Source organism: Mastigoproctus giganteus, chromosome 10, assembly GCF_048544385.1.
Source record: "Mastigoproctus giganteus isolate SK-2022 chromosome 10, ASM4854438v1, whole genome shotgun sequence".
Lineage (NCBI taxonomy): Eukaryota > Metazoa > Arthropoda > Arachnida > Uropygi > Thelyphonidae > Mastigoproctus > Mastigoproctus giganteus.
This window is the reverse complement of record NC_143584.1, coordinates 230,223,258-230,245,270: the sequence shown is the minus strand read 5'-3', so window position 1 is coordinate 230,245,270 and position 22,013 is coordinate 230,223,258. Positions and strand designations below refer to the sequence as shown.

The following is a 22,013-nucleotide window of genomic DNA, read 5'->3' as shown; positions in this document are numbered from 1 at the left end:
AAACAGTTTTGGGGTGGTTTTTTTTTTTTTTTTGTATTCTACTTTCATATTATCAATATTTCATTTTTTCTTAATGGATTGCAATACGTTTCATATATAATGTTTTAGTTTTTAATAAAAAAAAATTAAATATTTAAAAAATTCTGTTTTTGCGACTTTTATTTTCAGAAAATTCAAAAAATATTAATTCTGCTGAAAATTTCAAAAAAAAATTTATACATAAAACATTGGTCCGATAAGAAACAGGATAGTATTTCATCACTTCTTTCTATTACATTCTTCAGTCTGACATCTGTTGTCCCTCCAATGATGTTAACACCATTCAGGTTCGGCCCATTGGAAACAATTGTATTTGTACATTTAGTTAACCTGGAGTAACTGATACTGTTTTTTATTGGATAGACCACCCATTCGGCAAATCTGTTATCCATCAACTCAAGGTGCTGCTATGACTGGTTTTGGAACTATTTGATTCCATCATCAGACAATAAGTAACCCTATAAGGACAGTATTAGCATTAGCATTAATAGAGGTGTAGGATGCAAGAAAGCAAGCTTATGCAGCATCAGCCAAAAAAAAACCCCTCCCATTTCACCCATCCATTCGTTCCAAATGCCTGTCCAGCTCAGCCTTAAATTTATTTAGGCTATCAACTTCCACAACAAAAGATGGGATTCTTCCACTTGTTCAGATGCCGAACGGGCTAGCTGGGTGGGTAAAGCTCCTGCCTGGCAACCCAAAGGTCGCGGGTTTGAATCCCGCCTCGGGCTTGGATCAAAGTACTGCAAAAAACCTTGGGAGGTGCACTATGGCCACAGAGGCCGATGCGCCAATAACTACCAAAAAAAAAAAAAAAACTTGTTCAGATTACGAACCTAAGGAGACATAAATTCAAATTGAGGAAAGACAGATGTAAAATAGATGTGCGGAAATTTGCCTTTAGCCAGCAGATGGTTAATTGCTGGAACAAACTTCCATCTGTGTTTGTGGAAGTTGATAGGTTAAATAAATTTAAGGAGGAGCTGGACAAACATTTACAGGGAATTGTTTTTGTAAATTTTTTTTTTTTTTTTTTGGCTGATGCTGCATAAGCTCTTACACTTGCTTTCTTGGATCACATGCCACTACTACTACTACTACTGCCACCTGTACACAGTACTCTAGGTGTGGCCTGACCATTGCCTTGTATAATGGGATAATCACCTCCCTGTCCCTGCTAGCAAAATTCCTATAGATCATTGACAACACTCCATGACCTGCCCTGGCCACCTGTCTGCACTGTTCCGCAAACTTCATATTTGACTGCACAATTACCCCCAGATCTTTTTCACTTTCCATATCCCTGAGTAGTACCACACAGTTGGTATGTTATTGATACCCATATGCAGTACTTTTCATTTGTCAATGTTAAACTTCAGTTGCCACTTCTCAGCCCATTTGCCCAACTTATCTAGATCCAGTTGGAGTAGCATACTGTCTTTACTGTCGTTAACAACCCTGCCATCCTTTGTATCATCTGCAAACTTAGACATTAAACCTGATATACCTTCATCAATATCATTGATAAATATACAAAACAACAATGGGGCCAACACCAAACCCTGGGGAACTCCACTAATATCATTTGTCCATGAAGAGCAGTGTCCATCAATTACCACTCTCTATCGTCTCCCACTCAACTATCCCTTTATCAATTGTAGCAACTTACCCTTAATGCCATATCTCTCCAATTTGTAGTCTTCCATGTGCAACAGTATCAAAAGTTTTCCTGAAATCCAAGTATATGATATCAAAATTATTTTTGGCACTCAGTTCCTTTGTGATCACATCATAGTATCCAATCAAATTGGTCAGACAAGACCTCACTTGAACAAACCCATGCTATGTCTTAACTATTACTGCATCCTTGTCTAATTGATCCTGCAGTACTTTTTTAACCAGTGATTCCATTATTTTCCCCAGAAAACAAGTTAAACTAACAGGTCTATTTTACAAGTGTCACCTTTTGAACCCCATTTTTGAATTGGTGATACATTTGCACATCTGCAGTCCTTGGGACCTCCCCTGAGTCCAAGGAAGCTCTCATAATTATGGCTAAGGGGTTTCCTTACTTCCTTTGCTGCCTCCTTTAATATAACTGGATAGATCCCATCCACCCCAGGTGCCTTTTTTATGTTTAACTTCAACAGTTTCTCCTCCACTTTGCTCTCAGTTATTACAAAATCACTTAGCTCCCTGTTAGAGTTTGATAAATGTCTGGCACTCCCCTCATTGAATAACTCCTCATGTGTAAATGTAGATGCAAAATACTGATTCAGTTTATCAGCTACCTGAGCATGATCATCAATAGTGAACCATCTATGTTAAGTGGTCCAATCTGATTCATCCCATTCCTTCTAGAGTTTATATAAGTAAAGAACTCTTTGCTGTTTTTCTTTGCATCCTTTGCCAAAGATTTCTTGTAATCTGCCTTCACCTGCCTAATCTCCTTTGTGACTTGATTACAGACTAGTTTATATCTGCCATAGGCTTCTGTATCACCTGATACTTTATATGCATCCCATACATTTTTCTTCTCTTCCACGAGCCTCATTAATTCATCTGACATCCATTTAGGCCTAAACCTTGAACAGTATTTCTTAGTTGGAATGAAAAGCCTAGTAGCCTCCAAAATTAACATTGAAGGCTTCCCATTTAGCATTCAATGTTGGTAACATCATCAGTTGATCCCACTGTAGAGAATTTGCCGACCTGGCTAGCCGGGTGGGTAAAGTGCCTGCCTGGCAACCCAAAGGTTCGAATCCCGCCTCGGGCTTGGATCAAAGTACTGCAAAAACCTTGGGAGGTGCATTATGGCCACAGAAGCCGATGCGCCAACAACTGCAAAAAAAAAAAAAAAACTAGAGAATTTAAGAGAAAAAACTAGAGAAAAAAAACTAGAGAACTTACCTTTTTGAAAGCATAGAAAGCAAAAGGCCTTCCCTTTAGCCATATAGTTCCACTTTGCTACTTGCCTGCACTGCACAGGAAATTTCATGTTTAACTCTGTTGTGACTCCTGGCTCCATTTCTCCTCTCGTTTTAATTCAACCTTTTCAAATGTATAAGCTGCTGTGGGAATGTAATTTTCAAGTGTAAACTTTGCATTTTGCAGAATAAAAATGTAGTTGTCTTGACAGACTGCTTAATTCTTTTTGATGTGAAACATCTTGGCAGCACCTACTAGATTTTGTGACTGAAGCAAAGCCAATTGGTAATGAAAATGTCAGATGGAAATGACGTCACTTCTTAAATGACACTAATGCAGTCACTAATGTTTATCCAGTAGATTTAGTAGTGGACTCACGCCCACTATTTACACTACTGAATCAGTTTTAGTGACTGCATTAGTATCATTTAGGAAGTGATGTAATTTACGTTATTTCTGCTTCATTAAAGATGTTTTCACATGAAACATCTTTCGTACATAAAGGATACACATGCTGTTTTTCATTAAGTGAAAAAGCATTTCATTAGTGAGTTTCCAGACTGCAAACCCAAGTGTTTTTTCAAGGAATTTGTAAGTTCGTAAAAATTGAAAAACTATATATGTAAATGTTTTTAAATGATATTTTTTTCCTATTTTGATTTTATAGCCAAACATCAGAGAAGGATTATTATCAAAATAAAAAATTCAAAAGACAAATGAAAATGAAGAAAAGAAAAATTCTAAAAAATAATTTTTTAAAAATCATTTTTAAAAAATTCATCCTTATCTTTTTCAATTCAGTCATCTGTATTTATATATGTATTATTTAATTTAGTTTCATCAACTTTGGATCCAGAAAATTTCTTCAATTTTGGGGTATGTGAGCCCCCAGTCTCATATCTTGTTGAATGGGAGAGGGGAATCCTGCTATGCCGGTTTTCAAAACTGTTGTAAATATAAAAACTGCTATTAGCATTAGCATAGGCATTTGATGCAAGAAAGCAAGCTTATGCAGCATCAGCCAAAAAAAAAATAAAGTAAAATAAATAAATAAAAAATACCCACTTCCACTTCACCCCTCTGTTCGTTCGAAATACCTGTCCAGCTGAGCCTTAAACTTATTTAGGCTATCAACTACCACGACAAGAGATGGAAGTCTGTTCCACCTACCAACCACCCGCTGGCTAAAGGCAAATTTCCGCACATCTATCCTACATCTGTCTTTCCTCAATTTGAACTTATGCCCTCTCAGGTGATTATTCTGAGTAAGAGGAAGAATCCCATCAGCATTGAGCAAGCTCAAACCATTCAAGGCTTTGTACACCTCTATCAGATCACCTCGCTGGTGCCTAGTCTCCAGACACTGTAATTCGCAAAACTTAAGCCTTTCTTCGTAAGAGCACCCCTTTGTTCCATTCACTAATCTTGTTGCCCTTCTCTGTACTCGTTCCAGCAGCTCTACATCCTTCTTGAAATGAGGCCTCCAGGCCTGTATACAGTACTCTTGGTGTGGCCTGACCATTGCCTTATACAAGGGAATAATCACCTCCTTATCCCTGCTAGAAAAATTCCTATATATCATTGACAATACACCATGAGCTACTCTTGCAGCCCGTCTGCACTGCTCAGAGAACTTCATATCTGCCTGCACAACCACCCCCAGGTCCCTTTCATTCTCTACCACTGTCAGTGTAGTACCACAGAGTTGATACATTGCTCTGGGGTTGCTGTTTCCCATATGTAGTACTTTACATTTGTCAATGTTAAACTTCATTTGCCACCTCTCAGCCCATTTGCTCAACCTTTCCAGATCCTGTTGCAGTAGCATAGTGTCAGTAGTGTCCTTGACAACCCTGCCAACCTTCGTATCATCTGCAAACTTGGACATTAAGCTTGATGTACCATCATCAATATCATTTATAAATACAGAGAACAATAAAGGACCCAATACTGAACCCTGAGGGACTCCACTAATAACATTAGTCCACGATGAGCAGTGTCCATTGATTACCACTCTCTGTCTTCTTCCCCTCAACCACCCCTTTATCCATAGCAGCAATTTGCCTCCAATGCCACACTGCTCCAATTTGTGCAGCAGTCTTCCGTGTGCAACAGTATCAAAAGCCTTTCTAAGATCCAAGTATATAATATCAAAGTTATTCCCTGCATCCAGTTCTTTTGTGACTGCATCATAGTATCCAATCAAATTGGTCAGGCAAGACTTCCCCTTAACAAAACCATGCTGTGTCCGAGCTATAACTGAAGTCTTGTCTAGATGATCCTGCAGTGCTTCTTTAACCAGTGCCTCCATTAATTTTCCGGGAACAGAAGTTAAACTCACAGGTCTATAATTACTTGTGTCAGCCTTTGATCCTCCCTTGTGAATTGGGGTCACATTTGCACATCTCCAGTCCATGGGTACCTCCCCTGAGTCCAAGGAAGCTCTCATAATTATGGCTAAGGGTTTGCTTACTTCCTTTGCTGCCTCCTTTAATATAACTGGATAGATCCCATCTACCCCAGGTGCCTTTCTTGTGTTTATATTCAACAATTTCTCCTCCACTTTACTCTCAGTTATTACAAGATTCTCTAGCTTACTGCTAGAGTTGAATACGCCTCTGGCATTCCCCTCGCTGAATAACTCCTCATGTGTCAATGTCAATGCAAAATATTCATTTAGTTTGTTAGCTACCTGAGCAGGGTCATCAACAGTTGACCCATCGATATCAAGTGGACCAATCTGATTCATCCCCTTCCTTCTAGAGTTTACATAAGTAAAGAACTCTTTGCTGTTTTTCTTCACATCCCTTGCCAAGAATCTCTCGTAATCTGCCTTCGCCTGCCTAACCTCCTTTGTAACTTGGTTACAGATCAACTTGTATCTATCATTGGCTTCTGTGTCACGTGTTAATTTGTATGTATCCCATGCATTTTTCTTCTCTGCCATATGCCTCATTAGTTCATCTGACATCCATTTAGGCCTAAACCTTGAACAGTATTTCTTAGTTGGTATGTAAAGTCTAGTAGCTTGCAAGATAAGTTCTTTGAAATGCTTCCCATTTTGAATTTGCTGTTGGTAACATCATCAGTTGATCCCACTGTATATAATTTAAATAGTGTCTCAGTCCATCGTAGTCGGCTTTACGAAAGCAATACCCCTTCCCTTTACCCCTAATGGTAGTTACCTCTTTGAGTAACTCCCACTTCAGAACACTGTGATCACTGCCACCTAGTGGTTCACTGTTACTTATAAACGCAGTTAATAGAAGAATAGAATCCCACTGTTACTTATAAATGCAGTTAATAGAAGGCAGTACCTCGCCATACAGTTTCACAAGAAGTGATACTGTGCAGATATAATTTGCTGATATTGTTGAAGTAACCTTCATACATACATTCATACTCCTTTATGAATGTATGTATGTATACATACATTCATACATTTAGTCCCTCATATGAAAAAGCATATATAAGGTGTTTCTTACTTTCAGGATTCATTCACAACCTGAAGACAGCAAAAAAAGTTTATATAAATGTATCCAATTCTGAATGGTTATGAAGCTATGGTGGTTTGAATTTTAAAAATTAGCTGTGGTTAAAAAAATAATAAATAAGAATAAGTAGATGCATACCTAGTCAAATGTTCATTTATATTAGGTACATGTTTTCATATTCTTATTTATTTATATTTTGATTATTATTTTTTCCATTGAAAATTCCATAGCCTTTTTTTTTTTTAAATTTGAACAGCTATAGATCTGTAACCATTTAGAATCAAACACATTTATTTGAACTTTTTATTTTTTTTCCTTTATATGCATGCATACTTAAGAAAAGATTAATTGTTTTCCCATCTTCATATCATCTGAAAGTTTAAAAGTTCATCCACATAAATGTCATTTAAAATATCAGAAACAGCAATTGTCCAAGCATTGATCCTTGAGGGATCCCACTTCATATTGTGTACTCTTCTATATTGCTGTTATATTATATATTTTGTTTACTCTTCTGGATTAAATACAAATAAAATGTATTTATTTTTACTGATGGTGTCAGAACTAAGTTCAGTAAATAGCAATCTTTTCACACTTCCATGGACACTTGAAAGGAGCTTACAGACTGCACTTTGGAACCTTGATTTTGCAACATAATTTTTTTTTTAATGTAATTAATGCTTTATAGTATTCAGTTAATAAATAAATACATCTTGACATAATTATATTTATATACCTTCTGATAACTAAATTACATAGCTATCAAGTAAATAATGTAAATTAATTTTTAAAAAGGCTTACCACAGACTATATTTTCTTTGTCAAATATAAAAGAAATATTTAAATTTAGTAGTTGGCAAAAATATTTTAATGAAAATGAGAGTGGTCCATGGGTGTTTTTAAGGATTGCTATCAGTGACAGCAGTTCTTATGAAATGTCTTCTGAAAATGAGCATGAAAAAGAACTGAAGGTGAACCATTATAAAAAAAAATTTTGTAATTTAGGTGCAGACATCTCTAGTTAATCTGTATCTACAACTGTATCTCTAGTATATTTCCAGTGATAAATTAGTGTTAGTTATATTTAATAAATACACTATTATGATTTTGTCCTGCATGCATTTTTTATTTATTGTTCTTCAAGCTGAAAATCTTACTCTGAATTACCGTATTTGATGGCATATAAGATGCACTTTTTTTCTGAAAAATTGCCTTGAAAAATCACCCTGCATCCTATATGTGGAAGTAAATAGGACATATATATGCAGGGCGAGCGGGCAGGTTGTATTTCTCCATTCGTCAGAATATTTTCATTTCTGAAGAACACCCTAGGGTACTTTTGAACTTGCAGTTTTGTTTGGAATTAGTTTCAAGAAGTTTTGAAAGTCAAGGAATGTAGGAAAAGCCTTAGAAGGCAATGGAAGCTTCAAGATTCTTCTCCAGGTTTCTAAATAGTTCGCCAATCCTTTAAAAGGTGGCATCACCGACAGGCCAGTTAGTTCTGTGCAGACTTTTGTGTTGTTGAGTGTGTCTCAATGTACGGTAGTGTACTTTAATTGTGTGTGAAGTGACTGACTATAATCACGACAATGAATTGTAATCATTTTGGGTGACTGAAATAAAATAAATTGTATAATATAATGTTAACTGTATACCAATTGTTTTTAATCAGAACCCCGTTTCATAACAATATTGTTTAATCTTGGTGTTTGACATTATTTTAAAATATTTTACCCTCAGAAAATGGCTGCAGAAGAAAAGAGGTTGAGTTACACTGTCAGATATAAACTAAATGTAATAGATCACGCTAAAAAACATGGTAACAGAGCTGCTGAAACCTTTCCGCAGCTCTGTTATCATTTCTTCAGCCTATGGAAAAAATGATACATGTCTGGTGGATGCAAGAAAAAGAACTTGAAGCTGCTAAAAAAAAGTAAACATAAACTTCATTGGCCAGAACTTGAAGAAGATGTAAAAAAGTGGGTAGTAGATGAAAGAAATTTAGGAAGTGTTTCTACCAAAATGATTATGCATAAGGCCAGGATATTGGAGGGAGTGCTAGTTGTAGAAGAGAACAGTCGGTGTATTTTTGGCTGCTGTAAAGGGATAAGTATTTTAAATTTTTACCATATTCTTTGTCAATTAACATACTACATTGTGTTTCACAGAGATATTAAATAGGCTTAGTAGTGTTCATTAGCTTCTTATTTTGAATTTAACTAGCGATTTTTGCAAGTTACGACTCTCGGTGTTGCCCCCAATATTATTGAACTAGCCGCCATATTGTAGTCGATAAGAAATAGCGTAACGTATATATACTTGAACTGATAGCATAAGGTATAAAGTAAAACTAGATAGCATTCGAAGCATTCAATTAGGAATCTGTTAGCTTATAGTATTATCAATTAATCAAAAATATTATTAATCTTATTAAATTTCATTGTTAATTAAATTGTATTTAAATGGAAATCATGACCCAGACTAGAGCTGCAAAGCAAAGTTCGCAGAATAGCAAGAGTGCCGTGACTCGGGGGAGAAACAAAGGGGGCAATTCTCCAATGCATCATAGTCTCAAAAAATGTACGAAATCTGAAATGTTTGCTGAACTTTCTAAAACAGGACATGATCTAGCCAAGGAGATTGTCTTTGTATGTGCTAGATGCCTAGAGTGTCAAGAAATTAGGCGCCTGCTCAGCGTTCTTATGGGCATCTATGAGAGCTTGAGGTGTAGGGTAAATGCCTTCGAAGAAATTAACATGAGGTGTGCCCCATCAAGCTCTTAGCTGCCCAGCTCAACAGCAGAGATGACTCCTGTGCATCAGGCAACACAGAGGCAATCCCCAAGGCAGAATGCATTGGTCCCAAAGGAACTACTTATTGCTGGTGACTATTGTCGGGGAGACGGGGAATATACTATGCAAGAAGGATAGGTGGAACAGGACCAAGGTATGTCTGCCAGGGGCTAAAGTTGATGATGTTGTAGAGCAAATATCATCTTTTAAGGGCACAAAGGGTGATATTTTTGTAACATTGGAACTAATGACTTTAAGAGATATGCAGATTTTCTCCAAGTACAAGTCAATGTTGAAAAAAAATCACGAGTTAGGTTCGAATGTGAATGTGTCAGCAATTCTGCCCAGACACGATAGGAGAGAGTATATGATGAGAGCCTTGTCAATCAATTCAGCCCTCGAGAGATTGAGCAAGGCTCAAGATTTTTTTCACATTGGGCTGTGCTTGATGACAGGAGAGACTACTTCTACAGGGATGGGGTACACTTAAACAGAAAGGGTGCAAGAATATTTGCTGATGCTATCGAGGCAGTGTTAGGTGTTGGAAAACTGCTAGCTTGGGTGGGATACGCAGACTTAAAGGGTAACAGTGGCTGCAGCATAGGCAAAAGTGAAATTGTGTTAGGGTAACTAAGCATAGAAACAGGTGCATGTATACTTGCATGTACAGCAATGCTAGGAATATTGTGTTATAGGCCTAATGAAACTGATGAGTATAATGAGCAATTGTGCAGAGAAAGAGTGGGTCGGTAAATTAGTGTCTTATAATGGGGGATTTTAATTTCTCCAATATTGACTGGAATTTATGGGTTAGTCACACAAACTATCAAGGCTTTTGTGGATTTATTGGATGATTGTTTTCTACAGCAGCATGTTCGGGAGGCAACTAGAGGGAGTAATACTTTTGATCTGATTATCAGTAGTGATTCTTCATGTATCAAGAATCTGCAGATAAAGGAACCACTAGGTGGCAGTGATCACAGTGTGCTGAAGTGGAATTTACTCAAAGAGGTAACTACCATCAAGGGTAAAGGGAAGGGTTTTTGCTTTCGTAAAGGTGACTGCGGTGGTCTGAGACAGTATTTAAATTCTATATGGTGGAACCAACTGATGATGTTACCAACAGCAAATTCAAAATGGGAAGCATTCAAAGAATTAATCTTGGAAGCTACCAGGCTTTTCATACCAACAAAAAAATATTGTTCAAGATTTAGGCCTAAATGGATGTCAGATGAACTAATTATATAGAACTATATAATTAGACAAAGAGTTCTTTACTTATGTAAACTCTAGAAGGAATCAGATTGGTCCACTTGATATCGATGTTTCAAATGTTGATGATCCTGCTCAGGTAGCTAACAAACTAAATGAATATTTTGCATTGACATTCACACATGAGGGTTTATTCAGGGAGGGAAATGCCAGAAGTGTATTCAACACTGGCAGGAGGCTAGATAATCTTGTAATAACTGAGAGTAAAGTGGAGGAGAAATTGTTGAAGATAAACACAAGAAAAGCACTGGGGTGGATGGAATCAATCCAGTTATATTAAAGGAGGTGGCAAAGGCGTCAATTCTCCAGTGGGACAAAGACAACTTCATTGATTTCAATCTTTCTAAAACTCAGTCTTGTCTTATATCTCGCAAAAAGGATTCTTCTGCTCCTATGCTTATCTTTAGTGACACTCCGATTTCTAGGCAAAATGATATATCTCTTTTGGGGATTACCCTGACTTCTAATCTCTCTTGACACAAGCACATTGCAAATATTGCTTCCTCTGCATCTAAAAAACTTGGTTTTCTCTTTCACTCTCGGCGTTACTTTTCTTCCAAACAGCTGCTCACTCTGTATAAATCGCAAATCCGCCCTGCCATGGAATATTGTTCCCACATCTGGGGTGGTGCCCCCAAAACTTCTCTCAGGCTTCTTGATTCCATTCAGAAGAGGGCAGTTAGGTTAATTAATGATTCAGCTCTAACAGAGTCTCTCCACTCGTTTTCTCATAGACGTACTGTTTCTGCTGCATGCCTCTTCTACAGATACTTCCATGGGCACTGTTCTTCTGAATTGGTTTCTATAATTCCCGCTCTCTCTCTCTCAAAACAATCCGAACACGCGCTGCCACCAGCCAACATCCATTTACTGGCCAACTTCAAACTCACAGAACCAACTTTTCATCTTCCTCGTTTATTCATTCAACTGCCGTTTTCTGGAACAACATTCCTTCATACGTATTTCCTGAAAATTACAGTCTACAGAAGTTCAAGTCCAATGTCAACAAATATCTTCTTTCGTCTTCTCAACCTGTAACCCAAGCACGGTACTAAGTACTGTAGGTTGTAATACCTCTCGTGTTTGGGGTTCACATAAAAAAAAAAAAAAAAAAAAGGAAGTAAGCAAACTGTTAGCCATAATTATGAGAGCTTCCCTGGATTCAGGGGAGGTACACATGAACTGGAGATGTGCAAATGTGACCCCAATCCAAAAAGGGGATCTAAGGGAGACACAGGTAATTACAGACCTGTTAGTTTAACCTCTATTTCAGGGAAATTAATGGAGGCACTGGTTAAAGAAGCATTGAAGGATCAACTAGACAAGACTTCAGTTATAGCCCGGACACAGCATGAGTTTGTTAAGGGGAAGTCTTGTCTGACTAATTTGATTGGATACTATGGTGTAGTCACAAAGGAACTGGATGCAAATAATATCTTTGATTTCTTTTATGTGGATCTTAGAAAAGCCTTTGATACTGTTGCACCTGGAAGACTGCTGCACAAATTGGAGCAGTGTGGAATTGGAGGCAAATTGCTGCTATGGATAGAGGGGTGATTAAAGGGGAGAAGACAGAGAGTGGTAATCAATGGACACTGCTCTTTGTGGACTAATGTTATTAGTGGAGTCCCTCAGGGTGCAGTGTTGGGTCCATTGTTGTTTTCTGTATTTATAAATGATATTGTTTAATGTATCGTCTTCGTATCGTCTGCAAACTTGGACATCAGGTTTAATGTCCAAGTTTGCAGACGATACGAAGGTTGTCAGGGTTGTTAATGACACTAATGACAGTACACTGCTGCAACAGGATCTAGAAAAGTTGAGCAGATGGACTGAGAGGTGGCAAATGAAGTTTAATATTGACAAATGTAAAGTGCTACATATGGGAAGCAGTAATCCCAGAGTAACGTATCAGCTCTGTGGTATCACACTGATAATGATAGAAAATGAAAAGAACCTGTAGGTAATTGTGCAGGCAGATCTGAAGTTTTCTGAATAGTGCAGACAGTCTGCAAGAGTAGCTCATGGTGTCTTATCAATGATATATACAGGAATTTTTCTAGCAGGGATAGGGAGATGATTATTCCCTTGTATAAGGCAATGGTCAGGCCACACCTAGAGTACTGTATACAGGTCTGGAGGCCTCATTCCAAGAAGGATGTAGAGGTGCTGGAACAGTACAGAGAAGGGCAACAAGATTAGTGAATGGAACAAAGGTGTGCTCTTACGAAGAAAGGCTTAAGTTTTGCAAATTACAGTGTCTGGAGACTAGGCACCAGTGAGGTGTATAAATCCTTGAATGGTTTGAGCATGCTCAATGCTGATGGGATTCTTCCTCTCGCTCAGAATAATCACCTGAGAGGGCATAAATTCAAATTGAGGATAGACAGATGTAGGATAGATGTCTGGAAATTTGCCTTTAGCCAGCAGGTAGTTGGTTGGTGGAACAGACGTCCATCCCTTGTTGTGGAAGTTGATAGCCTAAATAAATTTAAGACTCAGCTGGGCAGGTATTTGGGCAGATGGGCTAAGAAGTGGCAACTGAAGTTTAATCTTGAGAAATGCAAAGTATTGCAGTGGGTAGAAGTAACCCCAGAGAAACGTACTAACTGTGTGGTACTACACTTAAGGTGGGAGAAAATGAAAAAGACCTGGCAGTAATTGTGTAGTCAGATATAAAGTTTTCTGAGCAATGCAGAAAGGCTGCCAGGGCAGGTCATGGGGTTTTGCCAATGATATATACAAATTTTGCTAGCAGAGAAAAGGGGGTGATTGTCCCTCTGTATAAGGCAATGGTCAGGCCACGCCTTGAGTACTGCATACAGGTCTGCAGGCCTCATTTTAGGAAGGATATAGGTTTGCTTGAGCGTGTACAGAGAAGGGCAACAAGATTGGTGAGGGGAATGAAGGTATCCTCTTACCAAGAGAGGCTTAAATTCTGCAAATTGCAGTGGCTGGAGACTATACACTTGCGCGGTTATCTGATTGAGGTGTATAAGGCCTTGAATGGGTTCAGCACGCTGAATTCTGATGGGATCCTTCCACTTGTTCAGATTAAGGGGGCATAAATTCAAATTAAGAAAAGACAGATGTAGAATAGATATGCAGAAATTTGCCTTTAGCCAGCGAGTGGTTAATTGCTGGAACAAACTTCCATCTGTCATTGTGGAAGTTGATAGGTTAAATAAATTTAAGGAGGAACTGGACAGGCACTTGTAACAATAGACCAACAGGTCTATTAGACTAACAGGTCTATTGTAACAAGTTGACACTTGTAACAATAGACCTGTTAGTTTAACTTGTTTTCCGGGTAAAATAATGGAATCACTGGTTAATGAAGCATTGCAGGATTATCTAGACAAGACTGCAGTAATAGTTAAGACACAGCATGGGTTTGTTAAAGGAAGGTCTTGTCTGACCCATATAGCGCCCCCATAGCCAGGTGGGAAGGAGCAGCAGTGCTTGCACACGCTTCTTGATTAGACCGGGGTTCGAGCCCGTCACCACCAAATACGGAGGATGCAGAAAAGTCAGGTAATGACCACCGCATATCCCGGAGCAATATGGCCTGAGTTGCTAATGCTCCTAAAAACCCAAATAACTAACTAACTGACCCATATGATTGGATACTCTGATGTGGTCACAAAGGAACTGAATGCCAAAAATAATTTTGATATCATATACTTGGATTTCATGAAACCTTTTGATACTGTTGCACATGGAAGACTGCTATACAAATTGGAGAGGTATAGCATTAAGGATAAGTTGCTACAATTAATAAAGGGATGGTTGAGTGGAAGATGACAGAGAGTGGTAATCAATGGACACAGCTCTTTGTGGACAAATATTATTAATGGAGTTTCCCAGTATTTGGTGTTGGGCCCATTGTTGTTTTGTATATTTATCAATGATATTGATGAAGGTATATCAGGTTTAATGTCATAGTTTGCAGATGATACAAAGGTTTGCAGGGTTGTTAATGACAGTAAAGACAGTATGCTACTCCAACTGGATCTAGATAAGTTGTGCAAATGGGCTGAAAAGTGGTAACTGAAGTTTAACATTGATAAAGGCAAAGTACTGCATATGGGTAGCAAGAACCGAAGAGAAACGTATTAACTGGGTGGTACTACACTCAGGGAAGGGGAAAGTGAAAGAGACCTGGGGGTGATTGTGCAGTGAAATATGAAGTTTAGCTGAGCAGTGCAGAGGGGCTGCCAGGGCAGGTCATGGAGTCTTATCAATGATATATAGGAATTTTGCTAGCAGGGACATGGAAGTGATTATCCCATTATACAAGGCAAGTTGTGTACAGGTCTGGAGGCCTCATTTTATTAAGGATTTAGAGTTGCTAGAACGAGTACAAAGAATGGCAACAAGATTGGTGAATGGAACAAAGGGAGTCCTCTTACCAAGAAAGGCTTAAGTTCTGCAAATTGCAGGGCCTGGAGACCAGGCACCTGCGAGGTGTTCTGATTGAGGTGTATAAGGCCTTGAATGGGTTGAGCAAGCTAAATGCTGATGGGATTCTTCCTCTTGCTCAGTTTAAGAATCTGAGGGGGCACAGATTCAAATTGAGGAAAGACAGTTATAGAAAGAAAGACAGTGCAGAAATTTGCCTTTAGCCAGCGGATAGTTGATTAGTGGAATAGACTTTCATCTTTTTTTGTGGAAGTCGAATTGATAGCCTAAATAAGTTTAAGGCTGAGCTAGATAGGCAATTTGAGATGAATGGAGGGGTGAAAAGGGAGGTTTTTTTTTTTTTTTTGGCTGATGCTGCATAAGCTTGCTTTCTTGCATCGTATACCTCTACTAATGCTAATACTAAGTGAGATTTACTCAGAGAGATAACTACAATCAGGAGTAAAGGGAGGGGTTTTTGCATTCGTGAAGGTAACTCCAGCAGCCGGAGACAGTATTATTTAAATTCTATGCGGTGGGACCAACTGATGATGTTTGGTGTTACTGATTCATGCAAATACATGGTTTATTAATATGTACAAAAACATGAATTGCACAAAAATTACCAGCAGATTATGAAGAAAAAATACTGGAATTCCATAAATTTTGTAATAAAGGCATGAAAATGAACTTTTTTTGAACTTAGCCAAATAAGGACGTGGTCCCACTAACTTTTGATGCACCAACCAACAAAACTATAAATATCAAATGGTCTAAAATGGTGTTAATAAAAACCACCATGCATGAGAAAATACATACACAGAATCTTTTGCCTGCTGTGCTAATGTCACTAAACTACCACCATTTTTAATATTTAAAAGAAAAACTCCACCTAAGAAAAAAATTCCAAAATGTGTATCTCTTAAGGAAACCATCTTGTCTCATTTGCGACCAGTTCAGAGCCCATAGACCTGAAGTCATTAAAAAGAGTGTGGGGGGAATTGAATATGCAGGCAGTGGTCATTCCTAGTGGACTGCCAACCCAGTTGCAGCCTTTGTATGTGTCCATAAACAAGCCATTTAAGCAAAATATGAGAGAACAGTGGAACAAATGGATCAGAGAACCTGTTCATGACCTCACACCTACAGGAAAAATGAAGAGGCCCACCATTGCACAGGTGTGTGTGAAGCTTGGAAAAATATAAGTGGTAAAATAATTATGAAGTCTTTCAAGAAGACTGGAATTAGTAATGCCCCTAATGGCACTTAAGACACTGCATTATTTGAAGACAGTGATACCAACATTAGTGAGGATGAGTTTTTTTGGGATTTGAAGCCGATAATTTTTTTGGCTTTCAAAATGACTGAACTTTCCCTTTGCAGAACACTAATGTTTTTTATCATTCCCTCACTGTCTTTTTGTTCATTTTCAATTCTAGTGGTAGTTGGCTTCATATAAAATATTTTCTAATGTAACTAAGATTCTTCTATTTCTCTTTTAAATTGCTGTATTGGTAAATTAATAATAGTAATAATAATTTTTTTTTACGTAAACCCCAAACATGAAAGGTATTAGAACCTATAGTACTTAGTACGATGCTTGGATTGGAGGTTGAGAAGACGAGAGAAGATATTTGTTGACATTGGACTTGAACTTCTGTAGACTGTAATTTTCAGGAAATACATATGAAGGAAGGCTGCTGCAGAAAACGTCAGTTGAATGAATAAACGAGGAAGATGAAAAGTTCATTCTGTGAGTAGCATGGAAAAGTATCTGTAGCATGGAAAAACGCAGAAGCAAAATAAAAGGTGAGTTTGAAGTTGAACAGTAAATGGATGTTGGCTGGTGGGGGCACGTGTTCGGACTGTTTTGAAAGAGAGAGCGGGAATTATAGAAGCCGATTCAGAAGAACAGTGCCCATGGAAGTATCTGTAGAAGAGGCATGCAGCAGAAACAGTACGTCTATGAGAAAGTGAGTGGAGAGACTCTGTTAGAGATGAATCATTAATTAACCTAACTGCCCTCTTCTGAATGGAATCAAGCAGCCTGAGAGAGGTTTTGGGGGTACCAACCCAGTTGTGGGAACAATATTCCATGGCAGGGCAGATTTGCGATTTATACAGAGTGAGCAGCTGTTTGGAAGAAAAGTAACGCTGAGAGCGAAAGAGAAAACCAAGTTTTTTGGATGCAGAAGAAGCAATATTTGTAATGTGCTTGTGCCAAGAGAGATTAGAAGTCAGGGTAATCCCCAAAAGAGATATATCATTTTGCCTAGAAATCGGAGTGTCACCAAAGATAAGCATAGGAGCAGAAGAATCCTTTTTGCGAGATATAAGATAAGACTGAGATTTAGAAGGGTTGAAATCAACTAAGTTGTCTTTGCCCCACTGGAAAATTACCTGAAGATCGGCATTTAAGGAATTGGTAGCAGATTTTCGAGAAGTTGAAGCTGATTTAGTAGGACAAGGTTTCTCAAAATGGAAAGTGGAATGCAATGTGCTATCATCGGTAAAACTATGGATAGGATTTCCAGTCAATGGAAGAAGGTCATTAATATACAAGAGGAATAGAGTGGGGGAAAGAACTGAACCTTGGGGGACACCGGCAATAGTGGAGAAGTGAGAAGGAGAGCCATCACCCTCGGTGAGCGATCAGAGAGAAACCTCGATAACCAATTACTAAAAACAGTTGGCAAACCATAAGATGGAAGCTTGTTTAGAAGACCTTTATGCCAAACACGATCGAAATCCTTTGAGATGTCAAGAGCAACTACTTGTGTATCACCGAACCTTTCCATTGAATTAATCCATAAATGAGTAACATAAGCCAGAATATCACCAGTGGATCGACACTGACGGAATCCATACTGGTGATCATTGATCAGATGGAAGGTTTCTAGGTTGTTTAAGAGTTGGTGGTTAATTGATTTCTCCATTACTTTAGAAAGAGTAGAAGTAATTGCAATGGGACAATAATTGGATGGGAGGGATTTGTCACCCTTTTGAGGAACTGGCTGGATATGAGCAAATTTCGAAGCAGAAGGAAAAACACCTTTGAAATAAGAAAGTGAAAAAAGGCAGCAAAGAATAGGAGTAAGTTCAGGAGCACAGGTTTTGAGAACAAGTGGAGAAATACCATCAGGACCTGTAGCTTTCTTAGCATCAAGATTCGTCAAAATCGTTCTGACATCCTTTTGACGGAAGATAACAGGAGGCATTGAATGGACCGCGTTGAGAATGGTGGGATGTGTTTTACCAAGATCATTAATACATGATTTGGAAGAAAAATGGGATGCTAGCAGGGTCAGCTTTATGCTTGGCTGAAGCGACAACATAACCATCTGGTTTGGACAGAGGTGAGAGCAGAGATGGGCAAAAGTTGCAGCCAATAGCTTTGGCAAGAGACCAGAATGCTCGGCTACCATTAGGGCAAGAAGCAAGTTTTCTACTCTTAGCCTGTTCAAATTCTAGTTTGGACTGATTAATAACTGCTTTACAATTGTTGTGAACTTTGGTGTAGGAAGAAAATGAAACTGAAGAATTGAAAACAAGCCAATTACAATATGCAACATTCTTCTCTTGAACAGTCTTAGCACATTTATTGGAAAACGAAGGTTTAGATAAAGGATGAGATTTTAAAGTGGAGTGTGGGATAAAGGATTCCATTCCTGCAAGAATAATTTCACTGACACGATCTGAGCAAACATTGACATCAGAAGTTTTGAAACAGTAATCCAACCAAGGAAAAGAAGAAAAGAAGTCTCGCAGGTCATCCCATTTTGCATTCTTGTAATGCCAAACAACACGAGGTTGGGAATAGCCACGAGATAAAGGTTCCATTGGAGAAGAGACGATCACCAAGTTGTGATCTGAAGTGCCTAAAGGACCTCTCACTTCGACCGTGTACTTAGAAGGGTTGTTTGTGAGAAAAAGATCAAGCGTATTGGCTGTATTCTTGTAGGTAAATGAATAATCTGTGAAAGGTCATTAGTAATTGCAAAAGCCTCAGCATATCTCGACCAGCTGGGGTTGTGAACATTAAAATCACCAAGGAAAATTACCTCACTGTTAGGAAAGTTGGACTGGAGAAAGTCAAGTTGCAAAGAGAGGCAGTCAAAGAGCTCCAAGTGATTAGTGGAGTTGGGAGAATGGTAGAGACAACAGATGAATTTGACACAACGATGTAGAGAGATTTTAAGCCAGAGAAGATCAAAGAGAGGCGATTCCAAATTTTCAAGTCTGTGACAGGGAATATCAGAATGGACATATGCACAAGTACCACCTTTGAAGCGAAAGGAATCATACAGCGAATAATTTGGGCATCTGAGATGAGCAGTAGTTGAATCAACCGATAACTGAGATTCTGTCAGAAAAAGTACATGGGGTTTGGCAGATTGCAAGTGGAAATGGACATCATTGAGATTAGAATTGAGACCACGTATATTTGTGAAATGAATTAGGAAGTGCTTGGGAGGTTTAGATCTTTTCGCAGATAAGCTTGCTCTATTAGTTTGACAATTCATGGTGTATTCGATAGTAAGAAAAAGTGGGTGGGACATGCTGTATGAAGTAATGAAATTTTTGGATACAGCGTACACATGGTAAGAATATATCCAGATCCTTGATATAATGTGGCCTTGACAGTGCTCCCCGCATACACGCTACTCGGACTCCCTCCAGTCACCATCTAGCAGAGCAGAGGTAGCAAGAATATACACTAGCTGATCTGGAAACCTCCTAGAGAGTTACCAATAGGTTCGGTCTGGTATACTAACTAGCGGCCGGTCTGCGAACACCATTTTAGAGCTGTACCCTCGAAATGTAAGAAATGTTGGATCTCGCCACGATGTTCATCATAACCTCAAAAGTCATCAATCATACTGCATGATGGAAGAGATAGGGAAGGATTGACCGGAACTTAGCTCTAGAGACTAAATATGAGTTCCACCACTTCAAGCCTCTAATAAGCAAAGTGGTGATATTGCACCGGTTGTTGAGAGTCATCTACCACCTAGTACTGCCTGGTAACATAGAGGGGCGGCATTCCTCCATGTGGTGTGGTGTGGGTGCCACACCTCGACCCCTGCTTACATTGGTTCACTCCTGGGTGGTCACCCACCATGTACTTGTGCATGGAGGTTATACCCAGGATTACTAACAGTCCCACCATCGTGAAGGTGCAAGCAGAGGATTTGGCTGTCACAGACCGTCCGGACTTCGCTCAAATTGGGTCCACTTGACTTGAGTGTCACCCGAATATCAGTTCCATCAGTGTTTTAGACTCCCAGATAGCAAGTACAGCTTGTCTGGTATATCTGAGAGAATGTCTGTGACAACCTCAAGGACCAATAATTATATGTTTTATTATAGAGTATTAGTATTTTTCTTACTGTTCTGATCACACATTTAGGACAAGCTTTTTTCTACTGTACATATTAGAATAAATATTAAATGCCTAAATACTCTAAAACAATTTTTTTCCTTTCTAAAATGGGGGTGCGTCCTATATGCCCATGTGTCTTATATGCCGTCAAATACGGTAATCAGTTTTTTAATTAACTGCCTTCTCAGTCTCATTTATACCAGTTAAGGATTCCATTGTAATGTTTACAGAGTTATTCAAATGCTGTAGCTTTTATATTCATCAGCAATTGGCATTACAGCTATATCATGAAATTATTTTTTGCTGCATAATTATAAACTGTTATGCTTTCAGATGTTCCAGGAGATGATGGAGTTATGGAATGCCTGTGATAAATTTAGGTGACAATGCGACTGTTCCATGGCCAAACAACCACGTCTCTAAGTGATGGACAGTCCCCCCATAGTATTTTTAACTTTACCTCTGCCCAGAGTTAACCATCATATTATTGATGATGCCTCTAATATTGCAGCAACATCCAAGAGTGCAACCAGGTTGTTCTCTTATGCATTTTTCTGTAAACAAGAATTATGTATGTAATGTATACAAGAATACATGCAGTAACATTACATGTTTGTGAATTGTTTATAGTAAGAGCAAATCTAGTTTTGCAAATAGGGCTTTCTGCTAATATTCATGGTGTAACCACAATGTAAATCCTTTGTTTATATTTATACATAACCAAAGCAACTTTGTTATATATTGTAAAACACAGAGTAATTGCATCTCATTTGCATTGCTGATAAGCTAATAAGTATCACAATTAAAAATGTTATTTGTGGTATTTAATGCATTAGCTTGAAGGGAAGGGGGGTGAAACTTGGTAAGTATTTTAGTTAATTACCACAGAGATAAAGAACGGTTGAGTCCAAAATATTGTTCACCACATTCTTATGTTATGTTGTAGATCTGTATCAAAATGTAAGTAGCAGTTAACTCTAGTCTATATTTTTCTCTAATTTAGTAGTTTAGATTTGTTTTCCAGGGAGGTACCACTCTCAATTTCCAGTTTCAGAGTTATTATTTACATTTTGTTATTGTTGTTAGATGCATTTAATTAAGAATTAAGAATTTACTATCAAAAATGAATATATACTTGAGGGGGGAAAAAGTTGAGATTTCTACAAAAGAGTTTATTTATGGTAAGGAATTTTGTAACCAGTGCTTTTACAAAATATGCCTTCCATCAACTGGTCACTTTCATTACCATCTCAGATTTACCCCATACTTTCAAAACGATCTGTATAATAATTTATAAATACTACTAGTAGCAAGTAGTTTTGCTATATTTCATAATGTACAATATGCATTTGCAAATTTTTTCAGGTTTAAAACAATAACCTGTTTGTTAAAGAAACTAGCTAGAAGATAGAAAATATTGTAAAAAAAAATATGGACTGCTATCTGGTAAATATTTAAGACATATATTTCAGAATTTATTGCTTTTCCATAGTAATGTTGCACAAAAGATATTAGCACTAACTTGTTACTTGTACCTTGTTCAGTATTCTAGTATTAAACAAACTGGTCACAACCTTATCATGTGATATATTTTAAAAATGCTTGTGAGCATATAGATTAGTCAAATAGCATTTTAATACATGCTTGTAGTGCCATTTTATTAAGAAATTGCTGTTTATACTTTTAATTTGCTTTTATGCAAAG

At 38.0% G+C, this 22,013-nt stretch overlaps 1 protein-coding gene across 1 annotated transcript in view; it reads left to right on the top strand.

Annotated features, from left to right (window-relative positions):
• Positions 1–20,798, top strand: part of LOC150080021 (uncharacterized) — a 187,342-nt gene extending 166,544 nt beyond the window's left edge. Inside the window, exon 11 of the mRNA XM_090383333.1 lies at positions 20,643–20,798. Within this exon, the coding sequence (XP_090239459.1) occupies positions 20,643–20,693 (51 nt within the window). The 3' untranslated portion in view covers positions 20,694–20,798. The remainder of the gene's footprint in view (positions 1–20,642) is intronic.
• Positions 20,799–22,013: the final 1,215 nt, after the last annotated feature.